The sequence below is a fragment of the Pygoscelis adeliae genome, unplaced genomic scaffold, assembly GCF_000699105.1.
Source record: "Pygoscelis adeliae isolate BGI_AS28 unplaced genomic scaffold, ASM69910v1 Scaffold126, whole genome shotgun sequence".
Lineage (NCBI taxonomy): Eukaryota > Metazoa > Chordata > Aves > Sphenisciformes > Spheniscidae > Pygoscelis > Pygoscelis adeliae.
In genome coordinates, this window is record NW_008824896.1 from 1,613,968 (window position 1) to 1,635,662 (window position 21,695).

The 21,695-nt window shown below is 38.9% G+C and overlaps 1 protein-coding gene across 1 annotated transcript in view; it reads left to right on the forward strand.

Moving 5' to 3' along the window:
• The window catches only part of HMCN1 (hemicentin 1), a 214,120-nt gene extending 197,785 nt beyond the window's left edge, over positions 1–16,335 (forward strand). Inside the window, exons 100-110 of the mRNA XM_009324659.1 lie at positions 311–548; positions 2,306–2,368; positions 3,859–3,978; positions 4,219–4,353; positions 4,825–4,938; positions 5,271–5,396; positions 6,217–6,345; positions 10,457–10,807; positions 13,586–13,705; positions 14,404–14,530; positions 15,654–16,335. Coding sequence (XP_009322934.1) covers positions 311–548; positions 2,306–2,368; positions 3,859–3,978; positions 4,219–4,353; positions 4,825–4,938; positions 5,271–5,396; positions 6,217–6,345; positions 10,457–10,807; positions 13,586–13,705; positions 14,404–14,530; positions 15,654–16,020 — 1,890 coding nt within the window. The 3' untranslated portion in view covers positions 16,021–16,335. The remainder of the gene's footprint in view (positions 1–310; positions 549–2,305; positions 2,369–3,858; positions 3,979–4,218; positions 4,354–4,824; positions 4,939–5,270; positions 5,397–6,216; positions 6,346–10,456; positions 10,808–13,585; positions 13,706–14,403; positions 14,531–15,653) is intronic.
• The last annotated feature ends 5,360 nt before the right edge of the window (positions 16,336–21,695 follow it).

Below are 21,695 nucleotides of genomic sequence, written 5' to 3' on the forward strand. Positions count from 1 at the left end.
TTAGACCTGAAAAGATTGTTATTGAACATAAGATAATTTTCAGGTTTTTTTGGAAATGATCAGCTGTGGCCCCCATCATCAGGATGCTCAGTACCACAGCCTGTTTCTTATTTAAAGAAATATACCAGATGCTGTTAAGATTCAACAGTTAAAATAAGAGTAAAAAAGGCATGTGTTGTGTGAAATACAACTTGTTCAGCTGTTAAGAAAAAACCCTTTCTCGCAATACATCTCATACCACTTTAAAATAGGAAGACCACAGTGGTGTTGGCTGTACTCAGTGGCTGATGCCTGAATCTTGCCGTTTCAGGATTACACAGAAGACTACATTCAAACCGGCCCTGGGCAACTGTATGCCCATTCTACTCGTCTCTTCACTATAGATGGAGTTAGTGTTCCCTATACATGGAACCACACTATCACCTATGATTACACTAAAGGAAAGATGCCTTTCTTGGTGGAAACACTCCATGCTTCCTCTATTACAACAGAGTACAACCCACTGGAAGAAACTGTGGCTTTTAAAATCCATGCTTCCATTGCAAAAGGTATTGTTCTAATCTTTCACAAAACTAAAACAATGGAAAAATAATATACTAGCTTCCTAGAATTCATTACCTATATTCTCAAAAGCTGGTTATGGCCTTGAAAGAGGAAATGCTGTGAAACTTGGGTAACTTTTTGTAGATCCTGGGACCTACATGTCTTGTTAATATACCCATAGACTAATATGTAAAAGCTGTTGCAGTTTGCACTTACTCTTCACCTGTAGTTCTCATTGATGATGTACGTCTGCGTTGGCTGACACTGCTAATAGCATCACCCATAGCTTCAGATAGTCAACCTAAAATATTTCTCCATTTCCTTGCATGTACCTTTCATTCTCTAAAATGAAATTACCGTCGCTTTTGTGTGGGGTCAAGTGTTGGTGGGTTTTTATGTTTGGGTTTGGTTTTGCATAGCTATTAAGAAAAAGGATTGTGTATTTTCTTCTCACAGCAAAAACCACATAAATGTAAGTAAGGTAGTAACAAGGTGGAAGACCATTCAAAATTCAGCACTAAAATGGGTAAAATGTCCTAAGTCATTCCTCAGATTGAACTTCTCTGGAATTATTTGGCATATGCAGAAAATATGATGCTGAGCTGCAGCTTGAAAACTTTACTGGTACTTTATGGATATACTTTTTTAAGGCCAGATATGAATGGTGCACAGTTCTGCAGCGCTGTGTAGACACATGCTTACGTATGGTCTGTAAATCTGGTGAGTCCTAAGACAGAGGTGGCAAGCTAGTAGCTCCATCATCTGTTGTACTGTGTCTTAGCATTGCTAACTGCTGGCTTTTGTTAACCTTTTACCCAAGTGATCTTAAGGAACAGGGCATGTATTTGTGTAAGCAGGTATTCCTTTGAGAAGTCATAATTGGTTAGCAGAATGTCCTGTTATCTTCTTAAATACTATTTGGGCTTTTTTTACACAGTAAGGCTTAACATGATCTTTCAAATGAAGTAACTCAGGTTTGAAAGTAAATGAAACAGTGGGATTGCCTATCTCAGTCTTTCTTTTCAATAACAACATTCTAAATGAAGTAAAATAATGATTTTCCCACTTGCCAGACTATGAACTCATTGTGCAATTTGAAAACCAAGTAAGATTTTTTTTTTCCATTTTAAAAAGAGGTCTGATAAAAGGAAGTCTCCAGATCAAGTTATGCCCTTGCATAAATCTGGCCAAGCCTTTACTGAACTTGCATTTATTTCCCCCAATAATTAATATACTGCTTTTTTTAAAATTTCAGATTTATTGAATCAATTTTTAAGCGGCAAAATACATGTGGTCTTTGAGCAGTCTCTACCAGACTTTACCACTGCAGTTCATAGTACGCACTTGTGTTCTTCTACAGTGACTTCCCACAATCTATGACATGGTGCTTTGGTTTGGGTTTATTTCCCTCCTTTTAAGTGAAGTGAAACTGGACGGTCTTTATTCTTTTAATAATGAAAACTTTATGAAGGTACTTTGCAGGATGTACTAGGCTGGGATGCAACTTGCAGCCACTCTGAGGGAAACCCCCCACCCGTTTAATGTTTTTCAAAACAGCAAAAATCATGTACTACTGACTTTTAGTGCCCAAGTGGAAAAACCACTAAAGTCTGGATTTTAAAAGCTTCTACTCTAGTGTCCAAGTATAATAAATCTTTTATAAATAGCTAGGCTGCAATTCTTAATGTTAAAGGGTTTTTTAAAAGTAATAAAATGGCCATATATTCATCCACGAGTAACACGTGCTTCCTTTACCATACAGGAGATCGTAGCAATCAGTGCCCTGCTGGGTTTGGTTTGGACTCAACTGGGCCTTACTGTTCAGGTAATGATGTGACAAGGGTAGTGTGTAATCATAGACTCATAGAATGGTTTGGGATGGAAGGGACCTTTAAAGATCACCCAGTTCCACCCCCCCTGCCATGGGCAGGGACACCTTCCACTAGATCAGGTTGCTCAAAGCCCCGTCCAACCTGATCTTGAATGCTTCTAATGATGGGGCATCCACAGCTTCTCTGGGCAACCTGCTCCAGCATCTCACCTCCCTCATCATAAAAAAATTATTCTTTATTTCCAATCTAAATCTACCCTCTTTTAGTTTAAAGCCATCACCCCTTGTTCTGGCCCTTTACCAGGGCCCCTACATGCCCTGGTAAAAAGTCTCTCCATCTTTCTTATAAGACCTCTTTATTTATTGAAAGGCCTCAATAAGGTCTCCCCAGAGCGTTCTCTTCCCCAGGCTGAACAACCCCAGCTCTCTTAGCCTTTCTCTGTAGCAGAGGTGTTCCAGCCCTCTGACTATTTCCATGGCCTTCCTTTGGACCTGCTCTGAGAGGTCCATGTCTGTCTTGTGCTGGGGGCCCCAGAGCTGGATGCAGTACTCAACCACCAGAATCTACATCACCTTTATCTAGAGTTTCAAAGCATGCAGTACGTACTTCAAAAAGTGTAAGTTACCGTCGATAAAAGGGTGTGGATCCAAAGGCAGATGAATACTTCACTTCTGTACTCATCTAGAATATAAGTAGTGCCCAGACAGCTTTTCATCAGTACCTCAGATACAACTGGAGGACATTGAGCCACAGTATCTGCTGAGCCTGCAAAGGAAACATGATCTGTGTGGAGGGAAGGACGAGTGTTGGCAACCTACACAATAGCCCACAAGTTCCTGCTTGGGAGATGGAGGTGAAGAGACAGTTATGAGCATTTTAGCTGTCTCCTCTAGATGACTGAGTCACATTTGTTTTAGGGAACAATCATCTGATATACTTTTGTGGACTTATTTCATTGCCCCTTGAAAGCTTATAAATCAAGGAAATTATACAAGAAACAAACACTAAATCATCCAAAAGGTTTAAAACCAGGAAAACTGAAAATAAGGTCACTAAAACAATTTTCCACTTGCAGTATTGTCTGTAAAACATTATGAGTTCTAGAACTTTAATATGGAACATGTAGTAATCTTTGCACATGTATCTAGGAAATCTTAAGTCTATCACTGAAACCCATCTGTCCTGTTGTAAAGAGATTCTCTGGAAAAGATTGTATCAAACATTCATTACTGCGGTAGTGACCCAGTCCTGCAGAGCTAATGAAAGATTCCAGCAAGCCGTGTTAGTGTAGGTTTGGTAACCGTAAAAATAAGAGTGGAGAACGCACCGCTGAACCGTTTCTGTGAAGCTGCTCTATTGCTAGATCTAGTTTTGTCCTGTGGGCTCTACCAGACATTTACCTCTTATGAAGGGTTTGTTTGGTATAGTTTCTTGTAAAGTCTTGTGAAGTCTCACTGGTTTTTCAAATGTTTCCTTGTTCCAGACGAAGATGAATGTGCTGTGCGAAATCCTTGTTCCCATAGCTGTCATAATACCATGGGATCTTACTACTGCTCCTGTCCAAAAGGCCTCACTATCTCTGCAGATGGTAGAACGTGTCAGGGTAAGATAAGTATTGCTGTGGACAGGTTGGATACAAAAAGCCCCATGGCACTTAAATCGCTAGGGAAATGTTCTGTTTGGGCTGGGCCATTTTCTCATCATAAGAATTTAATTTATTGGTGGTATTCTAATTACTTCATATCTGAATATATTCGCAATCAAGTGTTTCATAGTTGATCATGTTCAAGACACTGCTTAATCTGTGTTGCATAGTGAGGTTTACAGCTTGTTTTAATTATAGATATTGATGAGTGTGCGTTAGGTGGACATACCTGCCATGCTGGCCAAGACTGTGAAAACATCATTGGCTCATACCGCTGTGTGGTTAGATGTGGGAATGGCTTTAGGAGGACAGCTGATGGATTTAGCTGCCAAGGTATGGAGAAGTCTTTGGTTTTTGGTGTTAGCTTTCATAAACTTAAAATGCTGTCTTTCACACAATTGAAAGTAACTTTTTAAAAGATGCATCTCCAAATACATTGTCTATAAATTTTCATTATTAAGGTTGTTGTTTTTTGGGGTTGGTTTTGGAGTTTTTTTGTGGTTTGGGGTTTTTTTTGTGTGGTGGGGTTTTTTGTTTTTGTTTTTTGTTTTTTTTGAAACCTTTTGCTTTTTCCATCTTTAAAATCCTATCAGGGAATAACCTAACATTCTTGCTTTTGTGTCCCATGTGCATTTTCTTTTAAAAAGAAGTGAGAGAAGTAAACACTTCTGAACATACTTCAATAGTGTAATAACTAGAGCTCAAAGCAGAGTCCAGAATGTTGACTCAACTGAAACGCTGTTCAGGTAAATGACGACAAGGCAATTCACAGCTATGGTATCAAGGATTTGTATTGTTCAACAGATGTTAATGAGTGTCAAGAGTCCAACTCCTGTCAACAGCGTTGCTTCAATACTATAGGAAGTTTCCGCTGTGGTTGTGATCCAGGATACCAGCTAAAGGGCAGAAAATGCATGGGTATGAATGAATTTTTGAATGTTAATTCCCTCTTTCCCAATTGACATAGTTCAACATTTATTTGTTGCTATATTTGTTATTGGAAACCTTTATGAAGGAAAATCCTACTATGGATTACATACTTGGTATGTATTTCTGAATTTGTTCATAAAGCAGTACTAAAAGCCAGAGGAAGTGGAAATTGGGCTGACTGATAAATGTGCATGAAATGCATTCAAATGCATGTACACAGCATAATTACAGCTGGATTATTCTGCTCTTTAGGAACTGAGCATAAGGAAGCGAGTTCATTTCCATTCTTGGTTGTTTTGTTTTATTTTTTTTTAAATAAGATGTAAATGAGTGCAGGCAGAATGTATGCAGGCCTGATCAACTTTGCAAAAACACCCGTGGTGGCTATAAGTGCATTGATCTCTGTCCCAATGGAATGACCAAAGCAGAAAATGGAACTTGTATTGGTGAGTAGAAGTGTTAATGTATTGTGCAATGATGTAAACACGGGGACAACAATGCATTATTAAAAAAAAAAAAAACAAAAATCTTGGAGATAGTCCATCTCCAGTTATTAAGATTTGCACATTAAGGCACCAACTTTTTTTCATTTATGGAAACATACGTATTTAACTTTTTTGTAATTGGTATTAAAAGAATAGATGTGTCCTTGCCACTTCTAGTTTTCCATTGCTCTTAAGAAAGAACAGTAAGGTTTTCCTCAGCATCTTTTCTGCATTGTCACCTTCAATTCTACAGATTGTTCATTGACTGAAATGTTTTGTCCCATGTGTGAATGCTTTCTTAAGAGTTTGTCTCAGGAGCTCTGAATCAAGATAACAGGTCCTTGCTGCTTATCAGAGATGCCTTTAATCATAACATATGTTATATGTAGTACCAAATCTTTTTTTCTAGTGGGATATGATGGGAAGATGGATTATGTCTCTTTGGAGAGTAGCTGATCACATTGGAAACCTCAATGAAAAGTTTTGAAAATTAACGGGAAAAGTGTGTGTAAATGCAATAAGGTTGAAAAATTTATCTGTGTATCTGCTCAAAATCTGCTTTCAGATTGTGAAACACAGATCATGATTTGTAACACAAACTGTTATAGAGTAATGCCTAATCATGGCACCAGGTAAGACAAGTGTACGTTCAGAGGCCAAATCTATCTAGAGGGCCAAATTCACTTGTGGCTTAACTGCATTTCTTCTACATTAAGAAGTTTAAAGCTGTAAGAAGTTCCAAGAAAAATCTGACTGCTTCCCCTTGCCTTGTCACTTGCAGACATTGATGAATGCCGGGATGGAACCCACCAGTGCCGCTATAACCAGATTTGTGAGAACACACGAGGAAGTTACCGTTGTGTGTGTCCAAGAGGATATCGGTCCCAGGGAGTTGGAAGACCTTGTGTGGGTAAGCTGTCCAATCACATCAGTATCACATATTTTCTGCTGCTGCTTTTGGCTGGGCTTTCTGCTGTGACATATCCGACAATGCTATCCCATTTGAAGACTATGCTATGTAGACAAATTTGCTCTGAAGTTCAAAATTATCCATCTAAAACAAAGTGTCCCATTCAAAACAAATAGTCAAAACTAAATTATTCCAAACGGAGATTGTTATAGGTCCATACTTTGAAAACAAAGTGTACAAGGGTCTCGGAGCACTGATGGATGGATGTGGCAAGCTACCACTCCACAAGAGGCTTAATTTATAAAAGTCAGGTCAGATTTGTTAGTTGATTGGACAGTGAAATGTGCCTTGCTATAGCCTGGGCTGGATTGATTCCCACCTGAAGGCAGTCAAGCAGGGAGTGATGTGGATTCCCCTAAAGGAGAACACCCAAAGGACGTGTGTTGCAAGAGAACAGAACTCGCCTCTGCAAGTGAACAGCACAAACGCACTTACCCACCCGCTAGAATTGTGAAGGGTGTTCCCCATATGGGTAGAGCAGAAGAAGCTGATACGCGTTTATCACTCAACGCTCCCCTTTCTGGTTTGGGTGGATCACAGCAGGGAAGGAGGATTCCTGTCAGTCACAGGAATGCTGACCATGTAGTTACTCCCCTATGCTATCTACGTAGAACCTTTTGGCATAAAAATGTGCAGAGCTTTCTCCCACGCATACATGCGTAGCATTTGAAGGATGTTCTCATAGCTCTAATGTGGATAGCAGGCAAGTTTAATGTATGGTGTCAGTGCAAGTGCATAAAACACTTCCCTTGGCATTTAACAGACCTCAGGATGGCACTAAGGATCATTTAGATTCACCCTTTCTGTATTTATGTAGAATATTTAACATATAATAGCTGATCCACCCTGATGATGATTTATGAATGTTGGTATATGACACTAAGTGAAGTTGGTTTCAGTTGCTCTCATGTACTATATCAGAGAAGCATTCCTCCAGGATGACTTCTTCAAGATTAACTTTCATAAGTGATAAATAGCTGCTTTGGAGAACAGGATTTTTTTTTTTCTTTCTAAACAGCCTAAGATTTTGGACTACCAAAAGCCAGGAATGTTCTTGGGTTTCTTTTAAGAGAAATTAAATTACAATAAGAAACTGTTTGGCTGTAGACCAAGACATTACTTCCACCAGCTGCCTCTCTACTGAAATAAAATCAATCCCAGACTCCTTAATATATATTAAAACCATTTAAATTTCTGACAGTAATAAGCTAGATAAAGTCTAGTGCTACAGATTTTCACAAAACACCAGCAGCTGCTCTAAAGCTGTCTTCTGACCAAGGAGCACTGAAAGCTCCCTCTTAAATTAAAGTATGACCTTTATGCACCTTTGAGTTTTTATCTGCTTAAAAATATATTTAAAATGTAGACGCATCAAAGATATTAGTTCACATGTGTCAATAAAAATTCAGTTTTTATTGTTAATGTTTCCAGTGAGCACAGGGAAGAGTTGAAAAGTTAGTAGGGCCCCAGACTGAAACAGAAGAATTGAACCTGGTTCCTACGTGTGCCACTCTTACCCTGTGTAAAGTCCTTTGTGCCACAATTCCGTGTCCGTTAGATGGGGATAAGACGCCTATTTGTCATCACAACACCCATAGATATATGCATGCCCATTTAAGTAAATTACAATATTTCTGTGAACTATGTTGGATCTCCACATGCCGTATCGCAGATGGAAGGGCATTATCAAAAGCTGTTTTAAAGCATTTTGCATATATCACGTGCAAGGCTATCTAGAATTTAAAATCAGATATTCTTCAGGTTAAAGAATGCATGAGAATTTAGCTATTTCAGTTTCAAAGTCACTTCACATTGTTCTTGTAAATATTTAATACTCATAGTGCATAATCAAAGGGATACTGTCCAGTGGAGACTTAGGCTTACCAGTCAGTCAGCAATCAGTTCTCACAGGTATGCCTATGGTATAAATGCAAGTGACTTGCTGCCTTCAGTTTTGCTTGTATTGCACAGGATGATCCTACGAAATAAATTGCTTGAATTTTCACCTGTTTTCTTTCCTTATTTCTCTGATAATCTTATATTGCTTACCCACAACTTCTTCCAAGGACCTTGGTGGTTGTAAAAAGATGTTAGTGCACATACCTTTATGCAGGTAAAGAATGTTAAACCCAGCAATTAGAAAATAGTTGAGCGCTAAGGAAATAACGAGTTTCAGTATTCTTTTACATGTATATGAGTAATAGGTCTTTCATCTTAAGCACGCAATGAAGGAATATAAACTTAAAATTGTACCAGTTGTTGCTGTATTAAAAATGAAGTTCTCGTGTTTAAAACACCTGACAATATTACCTTAATGATATTTCGACTAATATATAAAGTTTCAGTTACGTGTTTGTGAAATAACAATTGGAAAATACTGCAATACTCTGCAATAACTATCCCTGGATTTCCAACTCTCAAAACATTTAATTATTAATACCCCCAAAAATTCTTTGAAACTTTAAAATCTATGAAGTATTAAACGCTTAATAAAAATGTAATCTGATATTCTACTATGTTTCTGAAGAGTATTACTTTTTAAATACCATTATCATGCATTTGTGTCTTGGAGGGTTACAAACTATGCTCAAAATACTGTGTTCAGAGGGAACCAAAATGAAATTGTAATAACGCTAGCTTAATGGCATTTTTACAATAATGATTTAAAGAATACACACTTTCCACTAATATGAAATAATTAAACCCTTATTGAATCACCATTAAGATCAGCTTTAAATTCTAGTAAAAAAAGGTTTATAATATATGTCAATTATAGATATGTTGTTATGAATGTTAATATCAGGTTATTAATTTCTGGTCACTGCGGAGTTGCACATTCCTGTTTGGAATTAGCAGATTTTTGTCTTTTTCTAGTAAAGAATGAATGTAAGTTTGAAAAGGAATACTGTATATGTCACATTTTCAGCTGGGCCTGAAGAAACTTGATGAAAATTTTATAAAACTTCTTTCTGGTAGTGCAGGAGAGACTGTGGGGGAAGGCCTGGTCCTACAGCATCCAAGAGCACTCATATTTACTTTCTTTTGCGTGAAGGACACTCATCATGTTATATCCTTAAATCCTTTACCGTACTTTGTATGCTCACTACTCTGTTTTGATTTAAGGATGGATATTTACTGCTAGGGTGGTCAAATTACTTTGGATTACAATTTAAAGGAAAACAACTTAAAAAAAAAAAAGCATTCCTTATGAAAAAAAAATTATATTTTTTAATTGTACGGAAGTGAATTAATATTTACTGTTAAGTCTCCAACCTTTCATAGCTGGAATGACCAATAACAACATGAAAGGTTAGAACATACCTGACCTCCTTCCCTGCAGCCCTGTGACACATCCTCGAGACCTGATTTTTCCCCTGACGCAGGGTACAATAACTGTATCGGAGCTTTTGAGCTTCCTGCAGTGCCAGTTTGAATGAATTTCTAATGCTGTACTTCTCAAGAATGCTCCATGTTAAGTATCCTCCTGTAAAGAAGGGCCTGACAGCTTCTCCCACCCATCTGTGGAGCCCTTAAGAAAAAAAATAATTATTGAAGTAGTAGTGAGCAGCTTAGGCTGAAACGATGAACAGCGTGGGTCCTAAGGGCCGCTTATTTCTCAGAGTGCGTCTTTTCTGGTAACCAGCAGGAACCACAGCTGGCAGCTTTCAGGCTATCACATGGCTCTGCTTCTGCAAAAGCAGGGGAACAGACTTGGATCCCTGTTTTATAGCCATGCCTTACCTTCAGTAACACTCGAGGCAAGAGTTTCAGCAGAGTTCTTGTCCTACGTGAGCACAGTCTTATGTCACAAGCAGCCTTATGGGAAGAATAAAGGTATATTACTGTACAGGATAGAATAACCTTCCTGCTTGGCATTGTGTTCTCCATATTTTACTGCCTTCAAGATCTCACTTTTATGTCTTCAGTTTGTTCCACAGGCTGAGATAAGTATATATGTATATATAAATATACATATAGTTATGTGTTGTTGTTTGTTTGTTTTTTCTCCTTTTCACATGGTTTGTTGCTCTGGATCATGTCACATGAGCAGACATTAATGAATGTGAACAAGTGCCTAAACCCTGTGCATTTCAATGCACCAACACCCCCGGCAGCTTCAAGTGTATCTGTCCACCTGGACAACATTTATTAGGTGATGGGAAATCTTGCGCTGGATTGGAGAGATTGCCAAATTATGGTGCCTATTACAATAGCTATAGCTATGCTCAATTCTCCCCTGTGAGAGACAACTATCAACCTCAACAATATTACAGGCACTCCTCAAATCTCTACAGCTCCTTCTCAGAGTATAGAAACAGCAGAATACCTTTCTCCAGGACTAGAAGGAACATTAGAGAAACTTGTCCTGAAGGCTATGAGGCAAGAAATTACAGATGTGTAGGTAAATGTCAGTCATATCTATGCAATTCTCTTGTTTTGGTCCTTATTCTTAGGTTACTGTTTCATATATACCAGGGGCTGATGATTTGCAGTGCTGTGGTTTTTTTCATATTACCCTGATAAATATTCAGAGAGTTCTGCATGTTCTTGTCTCCTGAGCATGTTGTAGCAAAAATGTTTTCAAACCTCCTCCTTGTAACCTCTTGTTTTAATTGTGTTGCTTATTGTGTGTTTGCAAATTATTCCCCTCTGTTATTCTCTTTCTTCTGATGATGGTAGCTCACCTTTGTGAATTTTCTCACACTTCAAAAAACACCAGTAGACCCAATCTAGTCCTGGGGATGTTGCTTATGCCAGACTCCCACTGATGGTAGTAATAATCTGGTTCAAAAAGGTTTTGAATAAAGATTTTAGAATTGAGCACACTAGGGCCAATGCCAGCACTGCTACAGGACGGTTAGTCACTGCCATATAGGCAATATAAGCAGAAGCTTTTAAATTTTCTGTAGATATGATATATAGTGGGTTGCAGTGTAATTCACTGAGCGGGGAGAGACTCATTATAAGTAAACAAATAGGGGGTTTGTCATAAGTTGTGACAATGACAGCACTGCCATTTCTTTTTCTGTGATGAGGAGAGCAGGGTAGTTACAGAAACTGGTAAGCTGTGCCCCAGGTTTTTTTTAAAGAGGTGCAAAGCCTCAGAGCACACTCTAAGACCAACAGGAAACAAAGGTATTTGGCACCTCTAACTATCAAGCGTTTAGCTCACTTCCTCCCTACCCCGTGAGCTTTTCTGAGGTTTTTCAGTGAAATGCTGCTATTTTTACAAGTACTGAAAATTAAATTCAGCTCCTCGTGAAAGTCAAAAGGAACAGCAGCCTGTACTGCTCATTCACTGATTTGCACTAAATGTGAAGAAACGAAGAAGTTAAAAACACCCACACACTATTGCGCAAAAGTTAGAAATGTCAGGTTTTTCTCATGCGGCAGTAGTTGGTGTCTGTGGATCTAGACCCTCTAACTGCTGGTCTAGAGCCAGGAAATGGGTGCTCACACCCAGCCTCCCTTGAGCATGTTCCCCTCCCTGCCCTGGAAAGCCGGACAGACCTGGCAGGAGAGGGGCCGCTGCTGCACTGTGAGCCAGGGCTCGTCTTGTCTTTCAGGTGGGATCACCAGACTTGATGCTTTACACAAAGGACAGATGGAGATACAAAAAAATGAGTTCATCTTTTGAAATATGCTTCTCTTAAGCCAGATTTTGCCAACTTAACTCACATTTTGAGCATCTTAAGGAAAAAAAAAATATTCAGTTATTTTGTGGTAATACTGCTGAATTCAGGACTAAGGGTACCTCAGTCTAGGCCTTACTAGAGCTTGTCCCAGTCTGTTTAACATAGCAGGTTGTGGTGTGTTAGCTATGTGCCTCAACCTAGCATATATGCCAGTGGCACTTCACAGGAGGCACAATATCCTTCCAGGATAAATACAGTGATCTACAGCTAGATTCTAGCAACCAGAATTATTGCTAGAATTATATAGCAATATATAATGTTGAAAAATATGAATATACTTTTATTAATAAAAATTATAGATAGGCAAACATCAAACCTTGTATTTACATTATAAAGACATTTCAGTAGTCATATATGTGCAGTTTGTTATGGGTATAGCAGTTTAATTGAAAGACCTAGGAATATAGCTACCGCTGATGAAAGGGTTAAGCTAAAATGTACGATCTTCACCTCAGCTTCCAGTTTGAACTAGTTAATATTCTTGTACTTCTGTTTCATTGGAATTACCATCTAAATTTAAAAATTACTGTTTAATATGAAAAATACACCCAAATGATGCTTTTTTTAAAGAAAGTTCTTTCAATGGACAACCATCAGGATTTGATAACAACATACTGTAAATGTCTATTGTCACGTCTGTTTCTCTTCTGTGTTTGCATTTTTATCTAATGCAACCCCTGTAAATCAGACAAAGAGAGGGGAAGCAAAGACCTTCCTTCCACTGTTTTAATCATGCAAGTCTTAACTCTTGCATGAGAGTAACTTGAGTAGGATCTCTATTGCTCTCCTGAATTAGGCAGATGTTTCAAAAGAAATTATTATATATGATCTGTGTCTAAATCACACTGGTCTGCTTTGAGAATTTTACATAAAGTAGTCTGGTGCTTCTATATTTGAGAGGGAGATTAAAAAAAAACAGTTAAGAGCATTTATTGATAGTCTTCCCAGATACTGAGCTTAATTCATCCCCATGGCATGAGGAAGATCAGTTTGGAAGGAAAACAGCTTTGCCTGAGGAGGGATTAACTGTAAGAACAACTCCCCCACTGTCAAGGCTTCCTCTGACAAGATAACTAATCTGGGCATTTCCTAACCGCATTGCCAAAACCTTATTATCAGGCAGCTCACCTTGCTTTTCGGGGCAAGACTGTATTTGTATAACCTTGTCGATGTATACAGATTGCACGTCCCCCTTTCTTCCCAGAACTCTGTATCAGGACTGGTCTCTCCAGCTAGAATACATATTATGGCTGCCATCAAAAGAGGTGAGGACTTTAATTATTAAAAAGTTTTAAGGAATGGCACGGGTAAGGTGTGAATGGACTTGCTAGTCTTAGACATTTCAACCCCATGAGAAAACAAGATCCACACAACTTCTGCCAACTCTGTCCATATGCTTGTATATAAATAGGACAAAAAATACCTCGGTTCAATACCAGGTTCAAATAATGCTGATGTGTACATGTTCATGTTTCTTTCCACAGACATAGATGAATGTGAAACCAGAGATACCTGTCAGCATGAATGCAGAAACACCCTAGGAAGTTACCAGTGTACTTGTCCATCTGGTTATCGCCTTATGCCTAATGGCAAAACCTGTCAAGGTACGGGGGATCCCTTTGAGTGTTCAGAAATATATTTGTAAAGATACAATCTATAAATAAGATATCTATAATAAGATAATATCTATAAATAAGATACAAATCATGTTTGATACAAATCATGTTCAATACATGTATAAGCCATGTCTTTGAATTTGCTATATGAGATTCGGCATTCAAAATTTCAAGTCTCAGAAGTTTTTATATTTCACATTTTAACGCTTCATAAAACACCAGAAAATTAGACAATTGCAACTTCTTATTCTCTGAAGTTTCCTCAGGTGACCTTATGTTACACATTTAACTCCAGGCAAGTAGACAGCAGCTCTAGGGTCAAACCTAATATAATGGGTCAAAAAAAAACAGGTACTGTCAGATTTTCTGATCCACAAAAAAACCCATAAAAAATGAACAAATTAGTCTCTGTTGACAAGACAACTATGGTTTATGGTGGATTGTGGCTGTAGGGCAGCTCTAGCACAATACGCCATCCTGCACAGTAATAAAATGCCAACAATAATAAACGCACGTTATTGGAACTCCTGGCTCCAGTGTCTCAAACAGCAAGACTGGATCCTGAAAGATTTCACTGTGTGCAGAGGTACAATCTGCCGTCTGCTCAGCCTTTACTGACCCAGCTAGTTTATAACCCTTAATTTCTTCTACCAGCAATTGATCATTTGCATGTTCTTTACATTCAGATATTGATGAGTGCCTTGAACTGAACATTAATTGTGGATCAAATCAGATGTGTTTCAACATGAGAGGAAGCTACCAATGCATAGACACACCTTGTCCACCAAACTATCAGCGAGAGCCTCTTTCTGGGTATGTTTTATTTTCAGCCCCTTTTCACCCATTCCAAGCTCGGATCCGGAACCTGTATTCATCAGAAGAAACTTTATCTAAGTTTGACTGACACCAGTAAAGCTTATACTAGCAAAAGGTAAAACATTGACATTTGAGATGATCATTGGTTTTGCGAGCAGCAGTATTCCGTGTTTCCCCTGCAGCAGAACCATAAAGCAGTGGCTGCAAGCAGGCTGGCTGGCTGGCTCTCGGTATCCATGCAGCATTTTACTATTAGTTTAAAAGGAAATAGCACCAGAATGTTCCTTGACTAAATGAACCCTGGCGGGCAGTATGCTGTGCTTCTTTCTGCTAATGCAGTGTCATTCATTTGTCACTTATGGGGCTGCCTTTGCATCTAAGTTTTCTGACTTCTCTAAAGGCCTAACTTGCCATCAATTTCAAAGCAATTAAAATATTCTTTTAGTCATGAAAATAATGCTACAGTTCATGGTAAGTTTTGCTGTTTTTAAGTTACTCTATTTCCCTGTTCTGGAAAAAAAAACCGTATTAATTTCTTTTAATCTTTTAATATACTCAAGGAAATAGCTTGTTTCATAGTCAGAAACCATCTTTTGTGATCAAACTGAACTGGAATGACAAGTTGAAATGGATAATGTTCTTTGACCTCTGTTAGTACTGACAAGCAGGGCTAACGGATATCTCCTATTTTGACTTTTGATTTGTAGAAGTAAAATTTACTTTGCCTTTCTTCATTCCAAATTCTTTATTTTATGATCTAACAAACAGACACCTCAAATGCAGCTGCCTGGTACATTTTAAACTAACCTTTCCAACTCTAATGTTTAAGAGCAAGGTAACTAAAACATACACCATTGACTTCAACGACAAATATTGTATTCAATATCTTTGAGAATTTGGCATTTTCTGAGATGATCCTGTTGAGGGAAAATGGGACATTAAACTGGGCTGCAACTTTAAAGGAACAATGGATAAAGAGTGCATGAGCATATTATCGTAATAGAGAAATTTAAATTACACAACTAGGGTAAACAGGGGAAGAATTTATCCTTTAAGACCTATTGCAGCACTTACGATATCATGCCTTCTCCCTGGGCTAAAGTGCTCTGCTTATTCCTAGGTTCTGTCTGAAAAACTGCCCGGCCAATGACTTGGAGTGTGATCTGAGTACCTACGCCTTGGAATATAAACTCCTTTCCCTCCCCTTCGGCATAGCTGCCGGTCAGGATTTAATCCGGCTGGTTGCTTATACTCATGATCAAGTCATGCACCCAAGGACAACTTTCTTAATGGCAGACGAGGACCCAGCAATCCCATTTGCCCTGAGAGATGAGAACTTGAAAGGAGTCGTGTTCACCACCCGACCGCTGCGAGAGCCAAAGACTTACCGCATGGGAGTCAGAGCCTTATCCTACAGCGTCGATGGAAATATTGAGTATCGGACAACTTTCATTGTTTATATAGCTGTGTCAGCCTACCCCTATTAAACACCCAAACTACTTGACAGTAATCACAGTATTTTAACCACATTTTTAAATGCCGGTGGGTATTACCAGTTCCAGACTGACTCTACTGCCTGCCAAACAGTTGTGAATCATGTAACTTGAAAATGGTGCTATGCTCTTTTCTTTTTCCCTCTTTCCCCGAGGCTGCCTATCCAGTCCCATTATTGCAATTCAAGAGGAAAATCCATGGCTTTGAGGACCTGTTACCACTTGCTTTATTTATTACACTGGAGTAGTCATTTTCCACAGTTTGTTCTGAAAACCAGCAGAAAAAGCAAAGTATGAGCTGAAGTGTGTGGTCAAAGCAGTAAGCAAGAGCAGCCTCTATTGAAAGCAACTAAAGACAAGTCTAACCAGAAGAAAAAAAAAATGTAATTTCAAGTGGTCTACATATTTTAAAGGTTGCTAAGTGTTTTACAATTTTATATCTATTAGATTTTTTTTCTTATCAAATACCTGATAGAATTAGGGCTGTAACATACTACATTGTGTGTTCAAAAAAACCAAATACCACTGTACCTAATGCTTGCAAATGCTGAAACAAATGATATTAAAGTTTGTTTTCAGCTAAAGAATCTACAGTAGAATTTGGAACTGGCACATTTGATTTCCATGCAAGTTTAAAGATGTCACTATTTTTCGGAAGAAAAAACAACATGGCTACTTCTACTTTATACAGCAGGTATTTTATAACTTTTTTTTTACTCTGACATTCTGGTATAGCCATTTATTTAGCTCAAAACCATATCCATTTCAGTACTCCCAATTCAGTCAGTTGAAATGTTTTGGGGTTTTTTTGCAAATGGAACATTTTTCTCCAAAGATGATGTAAGTTTGGTTCAATAATGTCAATACACTGTACACAAGTAATTTTGCCAAGATGTATTCTATTTTTATGAAAGTGTATATATGTTTTTTCCTATGTGTATTTTCTATGCAGTATCTCAAGAGTGTTTGACAGTTAAGTTTGCATAAAAGGACAATGACAATACATTGAAAATAATCAAAATAAAGGTTCCCATTGCCTTTGAGATTGCTGTGAGTTTTATCACTGAAAAAAAATCTTTCTCCTTTGTAAAGCACTTGCCTTTAATGTCAGCGGAGAATGCAGAAGATAGCGTGCCCAGCAAACCAGGAAGCTGCGTGCACAAATGCAGCCAAGTCTCCTGTTTTTTGTGCTACTGGCTTCCCCACATCCTTCAGTTTTTCAAAAAAAGTCAGGGAAACTGCTGCACTTACTGTAAGATCTCTTATTTTATCCAGAGGCTACTGACTAGGAGACTTTTCATTTCCTCAGAGAAAGTGGATTTTGCTAAGAGTTAAATTTTTGTTGTATATAAAGGCAGTGTTTATTCATAAATACACTTAACTCATTGCCAAACATGAAATAAGCCACTATAATTCCAATGCATACAAAAAAAAGAAGAAAAAAAATCATTGAAGGGCATTAAGATTGGAGCTCACTGGAAATTACCAATGTTCACTGTTAAAGTTTTGCTGTTTTCAGTCAAAGTGAGAAAGAGACATCAACAGAGCCCCTCCAGTTGAGAACTCGACAGGGCCTGAAGTGTAGACTCTCAGGTTTCTGTGCTGCTTGATTGGGATGCAAGGAATGGACCAAGAATAACTCATTTCACTCCTTTCAATTAAAGTACATTTTTAGCAACAGGGTCAAATTGCTCTGCAATGGAATTTTGACCCTATGCTTCAATATTATTAACTATCCCTAGTGAAAGCCCCACCTGTTTTCCCCTAACCTTGCTTTTTGTTCAGTTTCCATCACAACAGGAGAGATAGTCCTGCAAAACAAGGATGACTTAAAATCATTTTGCTCTTTATACAAATTTATACAAGTGACAGGCTTCAGACAAAACAGGTTTGTTTCTTGGAAGCCTGACTTGGAAAAATAAAAGCAGTTTTTACAAAGAAAATGAAGATAACTTTCATGACAAAGACATGAGGGAAGGAAAAATGAGTAAGCTATAAGTAGTACAGGTAGTTACCTCCATTTCTTTTAAGGATGAGAATCACACTGAAAATTATGTCCTTGAGAGAATTTAGCTCCACTGTGAGACAGGAAGAAAAAGAAAGTTTCTATGTTTCATGAAAAGAAAAAAAGCCCAACCAATAACAGAGTTAACAGGCTTTTACTTCTTTTAGGGTTAGGCTCTTACCAGATGGAAGTCACTTAAACACTCCCAGACATATCCACAGCTTTGTTTCTGCTATTTGCTTTCTCATCCCATGCTTTTTCAGGCGCCCAGCTGTAGCTTAAGAGGGAAGAGCTGCTTGCCCTTATGGAAGCTGTTAGTTACACTAAGATGATGCCACAGGATTGAGTTACCAGCAGGATTTGGATTATTGTGAGCTTTATGGTTTTCACTCATTGACTGGTTGAAGGGAAGTTATGAATAAAGGAGAACTTGTGCCATGCCCTTCTCTTCCTTGGACATCTTGTTCTATGTTACAAATTTCCAATCCCTCTTGCTTCAAGAAAACAATTGCAAACCTGTTAAATTAAATCTCAGAGCAAATACACCTGCTGCAGATCTACCTCCACAAACTATCTGACCCTATTTTTAACAGGCTTAAAAGTCTATCGTTTATTATTAGTTTTTCTATTCTAACTTGAAAGGTCAGAAGCAGGTTAGTATGTGTGTACACGCCCGCATAAAATTGTGTATTTGTTAAAGATTTTAAATCCTTGTTTCATAAATCCAAATTTTAGATTTCATAAAGACAACAGATGTTCTACTGTAACTGTCTCTTTATGGTTAGCATTATATAGCCACAGGCACACAACAGGGGCAAAGACCTGACAGTGGAACCACTATGGAAGTAGAACCAAGGATTTGTAGGGAGTGATGAAAGGCACCATGCAAAGAATCGGGAACCCTGTTAAATAGTTAAACTATAGACATGATCTCATTCCCAGAAAGAAAGAGTGAAAGTCCCCCCGTAAGTATCTGTCTACTGAATTGCAGAGCAAACCATATATGAGACTTTTAAGTTCTTATTAAAAAACACACCACCACCACCAGTTTAAAAACAAACAAACAAAAAGGAGGTCCCAGCAAGAGCAATTGTTTTGGGGTATTTCAGAGATGTGCTGAATAAACAGTTAATGCTTCAGTGCTACGTGGTGCCTGTGCTACCATCCCTTTGTACAAGCCTACTATTTCCACTGCTCATTTGATTCCCTGGGGAGGTAATGCAGCATTTCCTTGTGACACTGGCTACCTCCTCCCTTCCTGGGCCTTTCCTAGGCACAAACATGACACCATTTAATTAACTGCCGAGATTAAATGTACCCTATGAAAGTTGGCAAATGTGTTTTATACATTACCGAGATTAATTTATACATACTGGTAGTTTAAGTGTGACATCTTCTGGCATTCCAGCAGCACGCAGTTGGGCACACAAGTCTCCCTGAAGCTCACCTCCAGGTGAACACACATTAGATACCGGCTACCCACTTGCCACAGCACTGCCCAAGAGCACCCAGCCCACACGTGTATCCCAGGAAAACATCCTGCCACGTCTGAGCCTTTGTCAGGGCACAACTGGACCCACTTTTCCTCCCACAAATGATCCTTCCTAATTAAAGCCTAAAGGAAACTACATGCTAAGATGCAGCACTTTCTGCAAAAAAATAGCGCAACTCCTTCCAAATATAAATAAGTTCTAGCAGAGGAATAAGGCATGAAAAGGAGTTCAGGGGCAAAATGGGGCCAATTGCCAGAGAGGATAGAAAATTCACAACCACCACTGGTTTACATGGCAGGCATTCAGGAACTGAAGACAGGAAAGGTATCCGCCATCACACCTTCCGTAGAGATCCAGCTTGCCAATCCCTTGAGAGAGGAAATCCACTGGGGTTTTGTTTTAATTCGCACACTGGCTGGATTTAAAAGCTACTGAATGGGTAGAGTAATGAATCAATGCAGAATACATAGCACTGCGGGTTAAAGGGAAAACAAGTTATTAGATGAGAACGATGCTCAGAAAAGACAGGAGTAGTAGTGCTTGACAGATAAGCGTCTACTTGCCGAGTAAGATCCAGACAGTTGATGCTAAATGAAGCAGAAGGATGATGAGTAAAGCAATCATCATCGCTCCCACATTGGCGTGGCAATTACAGACAGGCCTCTGCTCTTGGGGTGTAAGTGGGAGCTCTGGTACCCTTTGACTTCAGAAGCATTTCCAGTTCTGGCAGCTCAAATCTAAGGCTGCTGCCAATAAAAACGTGGCACGTTATGACCTTTGAAATCCATGGATTAGCTTACGAGGCTGGAATCCAACTGCCCACCCCCCAGTTGCACACACGCAGGGAACAGGACATGCAGCACTGTGTGAGGAGGTACACATGGCCAACACCACGCAGGTTGTGGTTAATCACCCAGGCAAAGAGATGCAAAAGAAAGGCGTCTGGCACATTTCTGTTTAAACTAATCCCTGCTGAGATGCTGTGACATACAAACGTATAGACAGGTGAGGGCTGCTGGGCAGGTCCCGCGCTTTGTTTCTGCGGAAAGCCTGTGGGCAGATGAAGGCTCCTCCAGCCTTCTGGGCTTCAACCTCTGCTTCAGATGAGATTTTTTGATTCAGCACAAAAACCAAATGGGTATCATCATTTGCAATGATTCAGCACTGCACTGACAAATCAAACACTGAAGTCTGGAAATTTAAAACACCTTCTACCCCCATGTTCATTAACACTGAAGAGCCTGAACAGTCAATGACTTGCTTAAGTGCAGCTGTATTTCTTGCTGGGAAATCAGAGATGGTTTCAACTCCTGCACATACCGCAATGCTCCGTTCATGTGGAGCTGCTGCTCCACGTGGGCTACAAGATGTCCTTAGCGAATGACTTTATTTGCCCTTTCTTTCCCTGGATGGACTGTGAGGCACAGTGTAGCTCTGGGTGTGAGCTGAAACAGAAAGGAAACACCAGAGAGTGCCAGCCAACTGCCAGAGCTAAATGGGGTGTTACGCATCATGCATCCAGCAGCATTGCACTAATAAACTTAACATCCGAGCACAGCATATCCAGCCATGCCCTGTGAATAATGTTAAATGTAATCCCTAACTGGCAAGCAGATTTTTAGAAACACATTTGCATGTCTGGACGCACTTAAATCACTTTTCAGATCATCGAGTTCAGCTCTTCAACATCTTCAGCATACAAATGGTGCCAGACAGCAAGCACAGCTGATTCTTCTGCTTTGATTATTTAGTATTAGAAAGGGAAACAAAGAATACCTGCTTACAGATGAAGGCATATGGATAAAAAGAAGTGTTCTTTAATATGTTACACAAACACAGATTCAAATGATAATTTCTGAATAGCCAAGTGATGGGGGCATCAGAAACATGATCAAGCCAAGAAATTGTTCAGATTACAGAGCAAATGTTAAGAAGTGCTCTTAAGTAATGCTGTGCAATTGCTGCAGGGAGAAGAGAATCTCAGTTAATTTTTCACTGTATGTGAGGATTATAAAACTATGGCCATTTTGGGACTGAGAACAAGTTGAGATAATTTCTTGGATAAAACATGCATAAGAAGCAAAAAAAAAAAAAAAAAAGGTGTAGCAAATACAGCGCTGGCGTTAGATCTTTCCTCAAATGGGAAGAGGTAGCACACAAGAGTAAGGACT